General features: G+C 39.0%; 1 protein-coding gene across 1 annotated transcript in view; it reads right to left on the reverse strand.

Moving 5' to 3' along the window:
* Nucleotides 1–9,881: 9,881 nt before the first annotated feature.
* Nucleotides 9,882–19,224, reverse strand: part of ctnna2 (catenin (cadherin-associated protein), alpha 2) — a 393,607-nt gene continuing 384,264 nt past the window's right edge. The window contains exons 17-18 of the mRNA XM_042485341.2: nucleotides 12,616–12,750; nucleotides 9,882–10,999 (exon numbers count right to left, since the gene is read on the reverse strand). Of these exons, the coding sequence (XP_042341275.1) occupies nucleotides 10,712–10,999; nucleotides 12,616–12,750 (423 nt within the window). The 3' untranslated portion in view covers nucleotides 9,882–10,711. The remainder of the gene's footprint in view (nucleotides 11,000–12,615; nucleotides 12,751–19,224) is intronic.

A 19,224-nucleotide genomic window follows, 5' to 3' on the forward strand; every position in this document is an offset into this window, starting at 1 on the left:
GCCACGAGTTAGAAAACCATTCTCATCTGTAGGCTACATAAAATATAAAGATAGCAATTGATTAGTTAAGTTTAGCATGAAAAATGAGAAACAGGAGGGAACAGCTATCCTAGCTCTGTACAAAGGTTAAAAAAATAAATAAATAAAATAAACCCTCCTGCACCTCTCCAGCTCATTAACTGACATGTTACATTTAATATGCCACCATAGTTTTTGATTAAACAGACATACATGAGAGTGGTATCAATCTTCTTATGTAAATTTTGGCAAGAAAGAAAGAAGAGTGTAATTCTCAAATTTTACAATATTTCATTAGTGAGATGTTTTGGTCAAAGTCTGTTTAAAACTTTAAGAAAACTCTGCAGTAACTGTAGAAGATATTGGCCATTGTGCAGATTCACAGCCCATATATGTACAGAAAGACATCCAGTGTACACAGCAAAGCAAATGTAGAAAAGGACTGTCTTCTTGACTCCATCTGCTGATGAAAATTTTGTGATATGAACAAAGACTCAGAACACCAACTAAGTTATTTCTATCAAAACAGTGCTTGATTTACAAGAAATATTTAATAAAAATCAGGTACAGATAATAATTTCAGAGCAGCCTAAAGACATGAAGTGATTGCTTTTTGAGACCAACAGTATGTTTTATCTTAAGCTTCAAAGTCAGACTCAAACGACTTGTTCTCTTCAGACAGGACTTCCTGCCAGATCTGACACTAGTTTCATGTGTAAGTTGTCATCACTGTAATTGGGCCAAGACACCTGTGCCCTCCCACTTTTAGGTTGAATGCACTTTGAATGACTGAAGTGGCAAACCACAGATTGTACCTTTGATTTGAGCTTACTGCTGCTTTTCTTGTAGATCTACTGCTGATGTGAACGTGTGGCTGACCAGAAATAACAGAAAGAGACAATAATAGTAGGCAAAAATGTGTGTATTGCTAATATGTGTAAATATATGTATCGTGAGTTAGGCATTGGGTAGTTTTTAAAAATATCATGTCACAATTATCCTGGCAGGAATTAACTCAATTTAAGATATTATTCCAGTACTCATCAAAATATGCTTAAAATTCTAAAAATGCCACTAAAACATCCTGGAATCACCTTACCTTACCTTGATGAGAAACAAGTGTTTTTATTGCATCAAAAATTAAACACATATTTTAGTGGAAAATGTACAATCCTAAAAAGTTGGGCATTTCAACTATTTAAAATGGCATCGTATCTTTTAATGTGTAAAATGCAGATGCTTGATTAAGATTTTTTGCATTTTTGAGGTTAGTGTGTATGGAGTCTGTTTTTCCCTCTTTAATCACTGATTGCTCAGCAGTCTCTTTGTGTGCTGCTGGACATCGGTTTTAAACACCAGTCTATTGGGTCCAAAGTCCTGTTGGGAGATCAGGCTGTAAAATTGTGTGTTATTCCATCCCATCTGTGAGTCATCAGTGATTAAGTAAACTGTCCAAAGACTGTAACCAAAGAAGATGTCAAAGAGTTAGAGAGAGAGAAAAATTTTGAACTCTTCTACCTTTTACTGAACCAAAATTAATTTATCTGTATACAAATGAAAAGTTAGAGTTTTTACAATTCATCTTAAATGTAGAACATCTCTTTCTAATATAATATAATATAATACTGCATGATGCATGACTGCAATACTGCAAAAAACAAGTTACTTACCCTATACAAGAAGCAATCCAACACACCCCACATGCACTCTGGTGAAGCGTTACTGTCAACTTTCTGTAAACCTGTGTTTCAAAAGGTGTGACAGGAAGGCCCAAGGCCAGGTATCGTTGCCCACCTCCACACACAGCCCTAATAGGACACCACTTATGGCCACGTACCCCTCACTCACATGGCCCATCTCTCACCCTCCTCTTCACTGACAAGAATGAAACTGACAAAATAACAGCCCCCCATCCCCAAACTGTCCATCACTCTAAAGGTCAACACAACACTATGGCCCTGGTCCCTCTCCACACTCTTACACTGTTCATTACACCTGGAGACAGCGCTGTGGCCCCTGCCCTCCCTCCCTCCCCAAAGCAGACTGTCCATCACTGCCATCCAGGTGAGAAGGTAATTGGGGAGGTTCTGCCCAAGCAAGGCAGCGTCCTCTGACAGCATCCAGAGTGCACAGAACATGTACCAGCCAGCTACTGGTGGTTTTCTTCTGGCTGTTCAACATATCCTTGGACATTATAAAAACTTTTTTGGAGGTTGTTGCTGCAGGGCCTCTGGCAATAGACTCCACTGGCTCGCTTTAGTTTGCATACCAAACCCACATGAAAAATCAAATAATATAAAGTGTCTTTCAACATGGCTGAGAGGCTTTGAGCAAAGTTTTTGTTTACTGTCTACACATCAAATTTCAGACATAACTTCTGGCACTTCTCTGACATCTCTTTCATTATGGTATGGATCTGTGGAGATACGTAGGAGGACTAGAGGAAAGTGGTTATAGTGTTACATTAGGTGGATCACAAAAAATGTCAGAACAACAGAACTGATAAGATGAAAGACTTTGGGATGATTTCCCTAAAAATGAGAAAAATGCAATGCTATCCTTCAAATATCTTGCAGTATATGCAGCATATCCAGCCCAGTAACCCTGAGTATTATATTCCAGCCCAAGTCAAATAACACCACTTTGTCAGTGATCTCGGCATAAGATGCAGATGCCAAAAGACACTTTTAGCAGTGGTATGATTCATTGCAAGGCATTGGCTGAATGGCACCTTGAGTGGCAGTATGACACACAAACCATTCTTATTCCAAACTCATCAAATATCGCTGCTCTGTCAGTGCTTTTGGCGTAAGAGCGCGACGCCAAAGGACACCTTTCTTGTGCCCATGAAATGCTAGCGGACGTCATCAGTCGAGAATGTGGCTAGACAAAACCGGTCAGGGTATTATTGTATGTTGGCGGACAGTTAAATGGCATCTCCTGCCTCCACCTGATACGCACACAGGTAGTGTGATGGATATGCAATGGGCTATGACAGGGCATAACACGGATGGACGAGCCTGTTACAGCCATATCATACACCACCGGACGACAACAGGTTGAACTGCTGCCGGTAACAATGTAATATAAGGAGCTGGAAGGTCCCTAAAGGGTGGGCAGGAGGGGAGATGGATCAAATTTTCACCCAGGAGCCAGGTGTTTGCTTCCTGAATGAATGTAGAGGCAAAACATGATGTTTATATATATATATATATACATAACCACTTGTACCTTTGTTGCCAAATCCTAACCATGTGCTTTTCTTGACATCCGGGCATTGGTTGGGGCATCCCAGAATGTCAACAGCAGTCCCAGGAGGACACCTAGACAGTGATATGTAGTCCACTGACAAAGCGGCGATGTGTGAAGACTTGGGATGAGTGAGGGCTGAATATTCATATTGGAAAATTTAAGTCCTGCGCCAATACAGGAAGTGGAGTACTCTTGAACTAGCAAAGTTAGGATGTGTAGGCTGGAGTGGTGGATGAGCGTGTCCACATGTATATCTGACTTTCATGCAGGAGACTGTAACTAGCTTACTTTTAACCTTTCCAATGCACCTTAGCCCTTAATCTAACCCTTTAGTTGTGTAACCTAACCATACCCTTACCATAGTTAATGTGCCATAACCTCAAGACCATAACCAAACTTAAGTAGCCATGCACAAACTTGTAAAAATAGAATTTTCAAAACATTGTATTGATGAAATCTGGGATTTGGCAGAATAGGCAGATACATAGCAACCTGCTCTTAACAGCAGATCTGTTTAAACAAAGTACTATTTGGAAGTCTTAAACTGAAGACTACAGTGTTTGTGAAAATACATGATTTTATGAAAAATAAAAGGTGTGAGTATATATTATGAACATGTCCTGATTAGAGCTGGATTTAAAATGGGACTCTATAGCAGCTATAACAGCATCACGATGTGCAAATCAAAGGTTTTGCACTGTTTTCACACAAAGATAAGGATGATGATTGTTCTGTAAATAGTAAAAGAATATTGGGGTTTGTTTATCATTTCCATTATTTTTTATTTTTTATATATAGCTTATATAGCAAACACCAATCAGCACAAAATCATTTACATAGAGAGTCATAGCATAGAAGATCTTGAAGACCTGGAGAATTAGCTTTTTCATTTCCAAGTGTCAGACTTGAGGTCCGAACATGATGAAAATTGTAAAGGAATCTCAGCTTGTTATCTGGGTTGAACTATCCACTTTTATTCAACTCCGTTCTGTTGGAGTAATTACTCCTCCACAATAGAGGGATGGTTTACAGACTGTTATGGTACAGAAGTCCATGTACAAATATGTCTTTTGACTAAACTGTGTGAAACAAACTAACAAGCTTCCATGCTAACAGTTAGCTCACACAGTTAGGTCCTCACTGACCATTAGTAAGCTTCTTATCTTGGATAGCTTCCCCTCCCTTCTTCAGTACCTCCATGTCTCTTTTTACAATGATGTTCAAGCCCAAGAACACAATGCCAGGGTGAAGGTAACAGCAGGGTACAGACTATAAAGAAAGAAGGGGGAGTGAAACCCATTCTCATTCAAAGATGTTCCAACAGTGACACTTTGTGACGCCCTATCAGCATCTGAAACTAACACATTAGGCACCCTTTAGAGTTTGTATGAGATGCACATCTGTTTCCTGGATAAAAGACATTGCAACACATGGGTTATGTTGTGAAATGGCTGCAGTTCTGCTTAGGTGACAAAACTACTTGGTTAGGTTGGAAAAACATCATGATTTGGGTTACATTAAGTTTCGGGGTTACAGTTTGATGTAATGTGATGTAAACACGTGAATAACTATGCAATGTACATACTTAACTTATGTTATTTTATATTAAAATGAATCAGTATCGACTTTTGGTTTCACATGGGACATGAACAGCTGTGTCCTTTGTGAAAGTTCTGGATTTGTTTGACCAATCTGTTTCACTCAAACATCCTCCCCACAGGGATTTTGTATCTATTTAAAGCTCTGAGCATCTAGTATGACTGCAGATGGGTTGACATTAGAGTTAGCTGAGGGGCGTCACAAAGCTCTGTATTTGATGACTTGGGTGAGAAACCAGGCTGGGGGCTATTGTGACTGGTGTTCTTCAATGGCTGGTGTATTAATGTTTAACTTGCTACAGTAGTTCACCATCTAGACCTGCAAGTAATCCCTATATCACAAAATGTATTTAAATATTTTGCAAAGATTTAAGATTGAATTTTGCTGTGTCACTGTGACCAGGCCTAAACACCTTTCTCAGCTGTGACTGTCCAAGTCTCTGCTAGTGGGACCTTTTCATTCGGCCATTCCCCCGGCACAATGGCCGAATTATCGACAGTCTACCAGAATCACGTTTTTGCTTTAATCATTAGCTATACCTCCAAAAACCATTTACATCCTCCTAGTCTGAATTTTCAGATTGAAAACATAGAAAAAGTCAAGCAGAGGAGTCTGAATCTGGGCAGCCACACTGAAATGCCATGCCCACTTGACCTCCTCAGACCATTCAAGGAGTTGAGTTTGAGCTGAAGGAAGCATGCAAAAAGAATTACAGGCACAAGAAAATATGTGTGTGTGTGTGTGTGTGTGTGTTACCCAGACTTTTGCAGAACATATCCCAGCATTCAGAAAAGATCAGGAAATTTCTGGACTTGCCACAGCTGTCGGCTTACTAGAGAAAATTAGAATTAGAAACGGTTTGACCCTTTCCTGGAAGAACATTGAAAGAGCTAAAAGTAAAGATAAATAAAGAAGGCAACGCCTGAGGTTTAATTTCATAATTCCCCATAACTGACTACAATTGATTTGTAGTAGTAATGTATCAAGGGTTACAAGTTGAAATTATCCTTCCACAGAAAAAATGTCTATTCATGAATTTTATCACAAATATTTTTGCTTAAGGGGAATCCAAATGAAACTGAAAATCTGTGCCTCTACCGGACCTCAGTTGTTAGCTAAGGACACTTCAGGTGTCTTTTCAAACGTAATGTTTCTATTCAGTTGACAACCTGTCTAGTCTTCAAAAAAATACTTAACAGACAACATATTTACAAATTGTATACCAATAAACCCTTTGGAGCTTGAACAAATTCGCTTGTTGGGAAGCAAATAGAAAATAGGCACTGAGCAGTTTAACAAGAAATGGCCAAAAAATAGCAAGAGAGTAAAGTAGTAAAAGTAGTAAGCTGTACAAGTAGTAAAAAGTTACAAGAAAACTACCTAAAAGCAAGCAAAGGAAGAAAAGTAAAAAATGAAAGGAGGCAAAAAAAAAAATAAAATATATCTATATATATATATATATATATATATATATAGATAGATAGATATATATAAAGATAGATAGATAGATAGATAGCACAACAAAACTAAGGTCGATCCAGGTTCTTAAGGGTTAATCATGCCATGTTTACTTGAATTTGTGCAGAAAGTTGTATGAAAGTTTGTAAAAGGTCCCCATTCGATTAATTCGATTAATACATCAATATCTTGCTGTTTTCTGTGGAAGCATGTAAGAAAAACATTCTTCTTCACAAATTCAAGGTAGTAGGGAATGACTCGTACAAATGGTCATTTTGCCAGTGACATCCTCCTTTAACCTTTGCAGGGGTAAGGCAACTATCAGGTCAAATGATATTCAAGTCCACTTTTTCTGATTTAATTTTTGCATTGCATTATGAAACAAGTGCAGCCATATAAAAGGTTCCTTTACAGCGCTGATGTCCATCTGTGCAGATGGTATTGTCTCCAGTGTGCTCAGCGTCAGAGGGCATCTGACACCAGAGATCGAAAGCCAAAAAACATATTGCAGCAGCTGGTTGTATGCTGTTCAACACCATTCTGCCTCTGGGACTTTTAAGTAATTTTCCTCTCCGTCTATTTTTATAGTTGGAGGGAGGTTTGTTTAACTCGATTAAAACTCTGTTTTAATCCTTTTAATACAGCACATCCCATGAAGACATATCTGAAATCACAGCACCGATATTCTACACTGCAGTGGAATTTCTGCTACTGTCAATATTTCTTTTAATTATTTCTTTTTAATTTTCAAAGAGAACAGGCTGTCAGCCATCGTGTCATGTTTTATTTGGATGGTAACGATGGATAAACATAGGGATTATTTTAGTTAGACAGCGCCACAGCCAGGAATTAATCCCTCCATTAACTGGACCATGTTACAACTCCTCTCCCAGGGCCCTGTCTCCTAAACAGGGGGGTACTTTGGTGATGCATGGATGCTTGATGCATGTTGTCTTTAATGGCCATTAGCGGTACAATGTTGATACATAAAGAACCTTATTCATTATCAATGACTAAACTGCTGAATTATCTAAACCAGTGTCCCGTGAGCCATTATTGGAACAATTATGCTTGTCGATGCTTTTGATTTGATTCACGAGGGATCAAGGTCGTGTTAAGCAATCAATTGATTTACTCTCTCTGTTTTAAAGGCATGGTGTGCCTGAGGGGGCTTGATAAAGCCGCTCTCTAAAAGAAATGCATTGTACTGTCTCTTAAAATGAACTAATTCACTGAAATCACTCTGCATGAAGGGAGGTTGCAGCCAGGTCTCTGTGGTTTCTCAAGGACCTGACGAGCTGTACAAACTTCACATTTGTAGTATCCACAATGATTTTCCTTGCCTTTAGAGATCTCAAACTTTAACAGTCATAACCCCGAGCATTCAGAGGTTTTCTTGTCTTGCTGACTGGTGATGTGTCAGGTGTCTGTGGAGTCCCGGATACCTAACTGCTGTTCCTCTTTCCCCATCCATCCTTCCTTTCCCTTAACAACACAGCAGGCTTAAGAGAGATTGACAGGGCCTTCAGTGGTCAATACTAGCTTATGTACCTTGACATGGAGTCAGCAGTTAACTTTAGGACCGAGAGCACTGGAAACAGCTTTAACTGCTCATTAGATGGATGGCGATCTAACAGACAGACTGAATTTTAAAGAAATGTATTAACAGGGCTAGAAGTTTGCTTTGAGCTTTATGTGAACATCATAACACACAAAGGCAATGCTAACATGCTGATGTTAAATGGCGCTAGATAACATCAACATAGTTTTAAAGAATAATTTCAAGGGGAGCTTGATAACCACAGTTAATATCAATCCATCCAATAATTGTGAAAATTTCAATAAAAAACAAAACAGTGTACCTCATGACAGTGCAAGAGGAAAAGCCAAGTAATTACCAAGGAAATATTATCTGGAAGTTATTAATGTTTGTACCAAATTTTGTGTTAATCCATCCATGCTGTTGAAAAAGAGTGGTTATACGCACATTGCATAGGTGCAAGGCTTTTGGAAAACTTGAATGAAGAAATAAGGTAACGCCTGCACACTTACTCCATGCCACACAACTTTATTCAAGACAACATTTTGACCGCACTGATCTTGGATCAGTTTTGACCTGACGAAGAGCCAAGTGGGATCGAAACGTTGTCTTGAATACATTTGTGTGGCATGGAGTAAGTGTGCAGGCGTTCCCTTCTTTCCCTTCCCTTCTTCTTCAGGATGAGTTTAAAGTTTAACACCTGCTGGTGGTGCGAGACGAAAAGGATTCATCCTCTGGGGACCATGAATGTCTGCACAAAATTTATGTGAATCAACCTGATGGATGAAATATTTCAACCATAATGGTGGGCCAACAGACAGACCGACAAACATTGCTGTCCCTAGAGCCACAAATCTAGGGTGGCCAAAAAGTAGTCTATATTTCATGAATAGGGATCCACCAATTTTTCAGCCAAAATCAGTATTGACCAATATTCACCTTGCCAGCTGCCATCAGCCAATCCACAGAAGATAACTTTCACCAGTGGCAGTGGTCTGTTTTTTCATTGTGTCGCATCAATTTCGTACAGGCTGAAATGAAGAACTGTATACTAATGACATCCTGTTGTCCTGGGGACAACAGAAAATCTGTTTTGGACAAACAGAAATCTTCCTGGGACACCTTTGGGACAAAAAGATTCAGTAAACTCACATTGTACACGTCAGGGAACACATCCTATTTTTTCCTAATAGTGTTACATTTTGAACAACAAATCCATTTTAAAATTCGCAGGAGAGCAAGTTACTGTAAGCTGTTAGCAGCCGCTGGCCAGAACTAACAGCTAACAGAGATTGTATTGAGTTGCATTATGAGGCATTCTATGCTGATTTCTATCCAGTAACAATGAGTATCGGGCGGATGTAAATTATAATTTTATCATGAACAGTGCATGAGAACAGCCTGTCAAATGTAATCCTATAAAAAATGTTTTTGGTGAGAAACTCATACAGTTGTTACAGATGTTTTCACAGTAATATAAAAATTATCTTAGTGGGGGAATTATGATGTATCATGTATAGTAAAAAGGGCTTTGAGGCAGTTTTTTAAAAGTTGTTTTTTATGTGAAAGAATGTCATATTAAAAGATGTGTCATTTGTATGGTTGAAGTTGTGCTAATTCAAAGGTTGTATTTCAAAATAACCTGTCTATTATGTAAGTTTGTTGAGCATGGTATAATGGTGTTTGAGTGGAGGACCTGCTAAAATATCACAAAGATGGCAGAATCTGTGCTGACTTAAGACCAATTATCTCAAGTCACAGTGAAGTAATGGGGCTTGACCTTTGACCCTGAATCAATATGCCTTTTCATGTAAGCTTTTAGTTCTAATAGATTTCTTTTTCACCTCTGGAATCTGTTTCATGTGCAGGTCTTATGCTGCAATCTCTAATGATTATATTAGATCCTCCAGATTAATAAAAGGCATGGCTGCCGTAACGCTCACTCACAGATTGGTAACTTCTGCAGAGTGCTGCAAAATGTGATGGTAAAAAACACGCATGATAGCTAGAGGGGTCAAGTTGAGGGATTTATTAGAGAAGGGTGAATATAAAGGTACTGTATGCAGGGATTTCTATTCTCTGAGCAAACCACACCTAGTCAAACCTCTCTGTCTATATATTATACGCTACACACTTCCAATCAAGGTCATCATAGTTAGTGATAATTAAATAAATTGAATTTAAAAAGGCAATACAATAGACCATAAGTGTGCTTTGGAAAAAAACACCATATGGATAATTATTATAATCATCAGGAACAAGGAAACTACTTGGACACTTCCAGGTTTCTTAAACATAAATTATTCCTAGCACTACAGGTTACATTCAAATTGAAAATAAAAAATATCAAGAGGGAGCATACGAACACCGACATATTCCCTTTAGAATAACTCCTCTACTGAACCTTTCAGGATTTCCATTCAGACAGTTTAAATGTGTATACAAGCAGCCAATCAGTAGCACATAAAGATATAGCTAGAATATCGACTGCCACAATTTTTTCTAAATGCCACTCCTCTGATATGTTTTTTTTTTAAGCTCCCATATTTTCAAAAGTGTTTGTGTCACATTTTGGCTCTCACATATTAAGCTACATTAAGATTGATAAATAGTGTTGGGTGTGTGCTGGCTGCCTGCGAGCCACGGGGCCCGCAGTGTTCACAGGAGCCGTAGTGTGGCAGTTTAGTATGTACTGTAGTCCTCCTGAGGTGTCACCAAGCACACACAGGGCAAACAGAGGTGGGTTAACACAATGTAAAAAGGGACTTTTTCTTCAACTTGTCGCTGTCATGTTTTGTTGTTTTTCTTGGGTAAGCATGACTTTTTAATTTTTTTTTTTTATTTTTAGAAGGAGTCCATGGCCTTGAATTCGCTGAGGGCCTGGACAGGGGAGATGTGTTTCTTCTGGGAGCCTCGTCTCACGCGCGTCTGGCATTCCTCGGGCTTCTCCCTTTTTACCAGAGGCTTCTTCTCAGGGGCCTTCATGCGCCAAGACACCACGGGTGAATTAACAGCCGCTGTTCCGTACACCTTCTGGTACTTGGTGGAGGCTACATAAGATGCCTTTACAGTCAGCACCACTGCGTTCATTAGGTTCTTGGCTGCTTGGATCAGAGAGGTGGCACTATCCAGCTACAGGGGGGCAAAAAAGAAACACTAAGGGTAAAGTCAAAAAAAGTTAATGTGTCTGGAAAAAGTACGACAATGCCCATGCACCCAAGAACATTAGGACATAATAGTTACATCCGGTACCTGGGAGGTCTGTACCGCCACTGGTAATTAAATGGGATAAAAACATGACCCTCGCTATGTGACACCTTATTTTAGCAGTTCCTAATTAGTGGAGGCAGGGGTCAGGTGTACCTCTGTCTCCGTCTGTTTTGTTTGGCTGACATTTAAGGGTCGGCGGGCAGTGGGCCTCCTCCTACCCCACACTGAGACGAGTCAACTGTTTAGTTTTAATGAGTGTGGACTCCAGCTGGCCACCATGAAAAGGTTAAAATCTCAGCAGGGTTTGCATATATCTCATGTGAGACAAACTATAATAGAATCCTGTGGAATCATGAAGAACTCTATCAACACAAGATACAAGGAAGTGTAAAGGAAAGATAAAAGTCAAGTCTGAGTATAATTAGAGGGAGAAATCATCATTAAGGAAGTTATTAAGTAAGTTCTTTACAAACAAAACAGTAGGAATCCAATTTTTCTCTCCTGAAAATCTGATCCTTTGAGCTACAGTTGGTAACTTTTATGAAAATCACTTTTTGTCATAGTTGCTGAAACTTTTAATGTATTCTGAAAGAATATTTGTAATAATTTGTGAACAAAGTCATGTCTCTCTTCCTCTCCCTACTGCTTATAATGACATCTAACATGGCTTACCAAAAAAAACCCAACCAATCTATCTATCTATAGTGTATTAAAAAAAACAATGACAACAACAAAAATGCATAAAAAAAACTACATAAAATATCTTTCCACAGATACATACACTTACATACATACTGATCAACAATGACAATATTAAATTTACTGATCACATGATTAAATGGTTATGTAGATGCCACATAATAAACTGTCTTCTAACAAAGGCCCAAAAAAAAAGGAAAACCATCTTACATCTCTCCAACTGATGAGTGCTTGAAAAAATGTATTGGATAACTTTCCGTGCATTTGAGTAAGAATAAGCTTTATGAGGAGATGATATCCTTTCACATGATAAAAGTGTTGGCTTTGCAGGTAGATTCATTATATTTCACCAAAAGAGCAAAAGATATATCAAGTTGAGAGGAGACTTGAATTATTAAGATAATAATTCTGGTTAAAATAAGAATGTTTTTTTCATTTAAACGAAAGCTTTGAAATGGAGAATATGCTGCCCATGTATTCATTAAGTTAAATGTGAAATGCAAGCAGTATGGGATAATTGACTGATTTTAGTTTGACCAGTGATAATAGGGTTCATGAGGCATGAAAAACACAAATGGAAAAAAGCTGGCATCTTTCTGGTATTATCAGACAGCAATCAGTCTGAAATAATTGCATCAGTTGTATTCTGCATGACCCCTCATCGTGTTTTCCAAGCTTCATCGTGACCTTGAACTAAAAGGTCTGCCCACCCGCAGCGCCAAGCATAAAAATCATGTTAAATTTGCCAAGTCTGATGATTCAAGCCTAAAAGCCTTCCTAGAGAATAAATGATAGTAGAACCGGCCATGTGATGCTCTGTTTTGTATGGATGGACTTACCCCAGACACGATGAGCTCTCCACCCAGATTCTGAACCTCAGCTTTCACCTTGCTGCAGATGTTAAGCTGATGACAGTACAGGGCAATTCTTTGCAGATAGGCTAGCAGATCCTGCTTGCACGCTGAATCAGGGCACTGAATGGAGAAGAGACACAAACACACACACACACACACACACACACACACACACAAATAATATTAATAATAGCCACAAGTGAGCACTGGCTTTTACAGAGCAGCCGAGAGTGGTTTGACACACTTTTAAGGCCTTGGCAGATATTTGTATTAAGCCTCTTCACTGTGACATAAAGTATTTACTCTACTATCAGCCATTTTATGCATATTCCAATACTGTAATACAAAAATAAAGCAGAAATAAATATGATTAATGATCTATTTGCAAAATTGAGGCTGTTGTGCAATGATTGGCCTTGTGGTGACAGCACATCTTAATGTCCTCTGACACACATCTGGACATATCAGTCCCTCCAGGATTTTGGGATGTTATGATCACAACAATTCATGCGAATTCAGTCGATCCTTGTGAATACACAATGGTCACAATGAGTATGTGTCTGGCTCATCCATAAAGTAGCCTATTATACCTGCCCATCACTGTCTTTTTAATCAGGTTAGCCTGTTTCATCCTCGTGGACCTGGCTGTTTCTAAATCTTCCTGACTGGCTCTGACTTATATGACAAAAAAAACTTTTGACCAGCTATGATTTTTTTTCATTTGCTTTATTTTACATTGATACTGGCTCTGAAAATGCATAATACCATGATGTGATCCGATGTAACTGTAACTTGAAAAAAAAAATATTAAAAAAATTAAATCAGAATTCATAATCCATTAAGGTTAAGATGATGAGAAATGTGTATAATCGATTTGTACTGAGCCACACAGCCACAAATATTTCAGGACCAATCATTTAGGAGTTAATGACAGCCAATACAATCTCATTTCCTTTTTGCATGTCTGATTATTTTTTCTCAGTTCAAGCACAACAGCCAAACTGTTGTGACTCTCACCATGCTCTGCTGTGAAATGCTGTAATGCTGGTTAATCCAGGAGGTCCGTGTTTTTGTTTGAGGTTAAAAATGGGATCATCTGAACAAAGAGGCAATGGTAGGCTAGCTGGCAGAAAGGATGTAAAATTATATCATGACAGAAAACAAAGCCATCAAGGCACCAGATTTGTCACAGAGCCAAAGAATTTTGGAGGAAAAAATGTTCTTGGTCTTATTTCAGGCATTGCTGGCAAAATCTAAAGCTACTTATTACAGAAGCGCCATCTGGTTCTAAATGGCGTATGTTTTTTTCCAAATAGGTTTGAGATGTGAATTCTCTACCAAATTGGATTGTTTGTTGGAATCACAGTCTCTGATGTTGCGGCCGATTTAAAAGCAGAAAACCAAGAACAACAATCCTAACCAAAACAGTATGGTTCCAGCATTCTGCGTTGCTAATTGCATTTCTCTGCACCACGGCGGGAAGATGTTCAGCATTTTTTTTTCTTCAGCAGTGGTTTGTTGCAAGCCTGTGTTTCAAAGGCAAGTTGAGTTACTCTGCAGGGTGTCAAACTCATTCATTTCACATAAAACCAGTTTGTCACAGCATGTTGCCCAAGAAGAAAACAGATCAATCAGCAATGAATGGACATAAAATACATAGACTTGCTTCCACAGGCTTTCTATCTATCCCTCGTCTTCTTCATCTTCTCTTTCCTCTTTTTTTCCCCATTTTTTAAACCAGAAGTTCTGACCTGGTCCTGCTGGCCTTTGTGCTACTTGAACGGCAAAGAAACCAATCATACAGTGCAGCAAATGGACCAACAGGGAATACGAGGACAGCCTCCTCAGGTCTCCTACTATCACACAGTTTGCCCCTATTATTCCATCTGGAAACCTTCCAGGAGTCAGCTATGGCCCACTAAGCTCCCAGTGGGTTAAGAACACTGCATCAGCTGCTTAAACACTGTGAGCATCATTTTGTAGCAACACCTTTCTTCTCGCCATTAATATTAAACGGTCCTAACTAGGACATTCAGCAGCTCTGTGTGGGGAAATGCACAGCTCATTTCCTTGTCTTGTGGGCTCTGGTAGAGGGGGATGGCAAGTTAAACACTGAGCTGTGATATGAATATACCCCCTCCAGGACTTGCAGCTTTCATGGCCGCCGATGTTCTCTTGTTCTATGTAAGAAAAAGGCCTCTCGTGCTAAGGCAAATACTACTGATTGGCCACAAGTGCCCTCCACTGATGCTCTCAGATAGTTAGTAAAACACAGTCTTGTTTGTTTTTCCAACCTACAAATACAACCACAAAGAGTAACTCAAAGCATATTTGCATTTATAGATATGGCCACAAGGCTCAGGCAGTATTGCAGTATTATGGTATGACAGGATCCTGAAGGTATTTTTTTCAAAACTGTCATAACTACAGGTGCCCCTCTTTCTTCCTAACTCATTGTATGTAGTGCGCAGCATGCACCACCAGGGCTCTGTCTTTGGTCTCTACTGGCGGAACAGGCAGCTGAGCTAAAAGACACCCAGGGGTGGAGGGATAAGTTACAAGACTGTAAACAGCTGGTGGCCAGCAATGGCAGAGAGATGCCGTGGGAAATACAATACCAACATGTTTGTTTTTTGACATCTAATTGAGTAAATTTAAGATTTATTTTGACCACACCGGAGCTGGTGATTGTTGGAAAAGTGGATTTTACTAACTAGATTACAAGCAAGCGTAACCAAGGTGGTTTGAGTGAGTTATATTTTGTCTTGTCAAGTGTGAATGAAGTGTTTTATGATGAGTTAAGGAGGCAATTAAGCCTTGCCAGTCCTCTGTGACCAAGGGAAAAATGAGTTCCATAGGTGTACAGTTGTATTTCTCTGTTTATTAGGTGTGAGAATATCCCTTTTCTTCACATTTTGTGCGTGTGTGTGTGTGTGTGTGTGTGTGTGTGTGGGGGGGGGGGGGGTAGTGGCATACACCTATACTGTATACCCTGGAGAAATTTCAGGAAGGTACGATGGTATGGAACATTACATACCACCAAAGCCTAATGGCCACTATCAGAGTAGGAGTTTGAGTAAAGCAGGAAATAAGAGGAAAGCTGCCACCAGCATCCAGCTTCCTCTGAATGCAGAATGGAGCAACTAGCTCATAGAGCAGCCAGTGAGGCAGAGGGAAGCTTCTCCCCGGGCATTATCACTGCACCGCCAGTCCTGGCTAGCATCACTGCTAACTGCACTTCACACTGTTGGCATGCACACACACACACACACACACACACACGCTGCTGCCTCAGGCAAGTTTGATGCAGACATGACACAATTGTTTCTTATTGTACAGTTGACTAATAGTCCATTTCTTCTGCAGATTCCCTGTTGATGTAAATAAACTGTATGGCCCATTACTTTGCCAGGCCCACTGACACTCTCTTTATCTCTCTCCGTCCTTCAGAGCAAAACAGCGTCTATTACAGACTGGAGAAGAAACTGTGGCCTGACTTTACTCGGCCTTTCTGAAACTCCCTATGACCTCAGTGCTGCTCTCAGCAATTCAGGAATATTTTAGGTTCGGTCCAGCAGAGAAACAGGTGAGATTTTTTTTTCTCTGTTGTTTTGCCGCATAATTGGGTCCAAAAATGAACGAAACGTGCTCCCGATGGATAATTCAGCAAGATGATGTGAACTCTGGTGCTGAGATGAGGGCAACACACTATCAGAGTGTGGCAGTCTGTCAAAACACAAGTCACACCTCGCACTGATGCTGCATTTATGAGCAGGCTGAGGCTGACCTTTTTTCCTAAATTATTCAAGGTGTAAAAAATAACAAGCAGGGTATTTTATTTTCATCACCTCTTTTTTTTTTCTCTGTAATCACAACACTTCTTTGTATAATTTCAGCACAGTTGCATGTCCCATAGTAAAGATATGTTTGAGAGAGAGAGAGAGAGAGAAAGGATGACATAAAGACACTGACAGATTCAAATAGAGTATGTTACACACAGTTACACAATACGCCTTCTAGCTGAGTGGACAACTACAGTCCCTCTGATGGTAAGCTGTCATCTGTCAGTTACTTCAAGAAAGCTGGTAATCTTTCTATTTGCTCATCCAATCTCTGGCATCTCCACCAAACACTGAACACCACTGTGTTCTAGCACATATTGAAACCATTTATTAGATTTAAGTGGCTACCTAATGTTCTTGTTTCCCTTCTTCCATCTGTTATATTCCACAGTCTGGCATTTTTGCACATTTAATTTACAACAGAAAAAAAAACACTGATCACCATTGACTACTACTAAAGTAACTTGGTGTAGTCGTTCATGTACATTTTTCAAACATCTTGTTGTTTTAGAAAAATCAATTTATTTGAATCTGTAATCTGCCATATTAGCATTACATTGGAAGACATTACTGCAAGCTGTCATGTTGCAACATACAGATTAGAAGACAGTCTCTTTGTGGTGTGAGAGCATGAAATGCGTTTTTTCTAATGTTTTTATGGTGTATTAGTATGAACTCAGTGGCTCTGGGGCGGGTTGATGCAAATACTGTCTGCGGTGGATGGGACAGATGCGAGCTGGTGGTCCAAGAACACCGGCAAATAGGTGACTGGCCAAAAGCTGGTGCTGCAGCAGAGACTTCGGAGGCACACAGAGAAGATGTCCCCCTAACTATTTATAACATGTGCACTTGTTCCCCCCATCCCAAGAAAATCATGTAAGTACCAGAGGACTTTTATTTTGACTAAAGTAAAATGATGAGGAAAAATTCCCCATAATGCAGGAAATTTAAGTGTGATTGTGTTTGATGCTGAAAATTTTCTGCCAGTGGACTTCTAACACCCGAAATTCATTTGGGTCTCCCGAATTGAATAAACATTTGGCTCAAGCTTTGTCAGTACCTTAATTCCTTAATTTGCCCCAGCTGGATTGTACTACTTTATATAGCCTTTTCCCACCTAAAAAGGCAATAACCTCCATTCCCATAGCCAATAGACAAGCATGTTTTTTTTGTTTTCTACCACAAACATGCCAGAAATCAGTCACAGTAAACAGTAGAAAGCAGTATGGAGCCCACTGGAAATATTATGGTGGCTTCTTCTTTTTTTTAATATCTGTTACCTATTCAGTCTCTCTTTCAAACTCGCTAATGACTAATTTGTAATGTTGTTTGAGTGCTGCTGATTGAATCGCAAAAGTTACCAACATGCATCTTAGCACCACAACCAAAAAGGGGCGAAAACTAGCGTGTCCAACCCATTGTCACTTTAACATCACTGCCAACCAAAGCTTGACCCAATAAATAAAGAGTGCAGAGGCGCAGAGGCATTTGTCCTAGAAATTATTATCTTTCTCACTAAAGACAAAGTGGGTTTTTTTTGTCTACTGGAAAAATGGGCTTCAGAAAAATGACTCAATAACTATAGAATAACAGCTCAAATCTAAAAAAAAAAAAACAGACATGCTACACATATTTTTAACCTCAGTGTTACTTGCACTTTCCGATTATTTACAACATTTATTCTAATCACAATTGAATGTCCAATAAATCCATGTAGAAACTTAAACATATAATTGTAGAGCTGTAAATTGTAAATCATATAATTATAATTATTATATAATTATAATATCTATCTATCTATCTATCTATATAATTATAATAGATATATTAGATTTAAAGCAGAAAAATCTTTAAATCTCTTAGAAAAAAAACCTTAAAAATGTATTTTGGTGAGTTTCTCAAACTTTTCTTGAAACAATTCTATGATACTAGATTTTCATTTAGCTAGAGCATTACATTTTGAGGATAGTTAGTCATGACTCCTCCCTAGTCAGCCCCTGTTAAGCTGTAGTTTTTTGTTTTTTTTTTACTGAGAAGGCTTTTAATTACACATCAGTCACACTTGGTTTCACTGCTGTCAGTAGAGGCGACAGGAGCTCTGCTCTTGTTGTTCTGTACTCGATGCGACAGAACCTTCCGCTGAGACAACTAAAGTGAAACCTGCGAGTCTGAATGCTTAGCGTCAAACTTGCATGGGCTTAGAAGCAGATACAAACAATAACTTGACACCTAAGTTATTTAAGTCCTTCAACACTTAGTGCTCAAACTGGCAGTTCAAATGAATGCAATGCAAAAGAAAAGCATTCTTGAGAGCAAGAAATAAACCAGGAAAAGCAATTAAAGCATTACAAAACACACTCTAGATTTTTGGTACTGTCAACAAATCACATAAAAAAACAAACAAACAACAAACCAACAATGAACTGATTTAGTATTATCTGTGTGGCCACAGCCTGATATACTGTATTTCCTTGGCCATATTTTTTTTAAGCTACAAAAAACACATCAGTATGCAAGTATAGTATACTGTGAGTCAGTCTCACATACAGTGTTCTGCTGCTTTAAATACCCACAAGCACACCGAACTGTATTAATCCATGTCTAAAAACATCTAAACCTAACCATGTGCTTTTGTTGAATAAACCGAGGAGAGTAAACTCAAAATGACATTTTTCTACGTGTATGTTCTTACTTAATTTTGAAAACAGACTGCATGCATTGAACAAATGCAAACTGTGCATTCCCTCTGAAA

Source organism: Plectropomus leopardus, chromosome 3, assembly GCF_026936395.1.
Source record: "Plectropomus leopardus strain MGB_pleo_1.0 chromosome 3, ASM2693639v1, whole genome shotgun sequence".
Lineage (NCBI taxonomy): Eukaryota > Metazoa > Chordata > Actinopteri > Perciformes > Serranidae > Plectropomus > Plectropomus leopardus.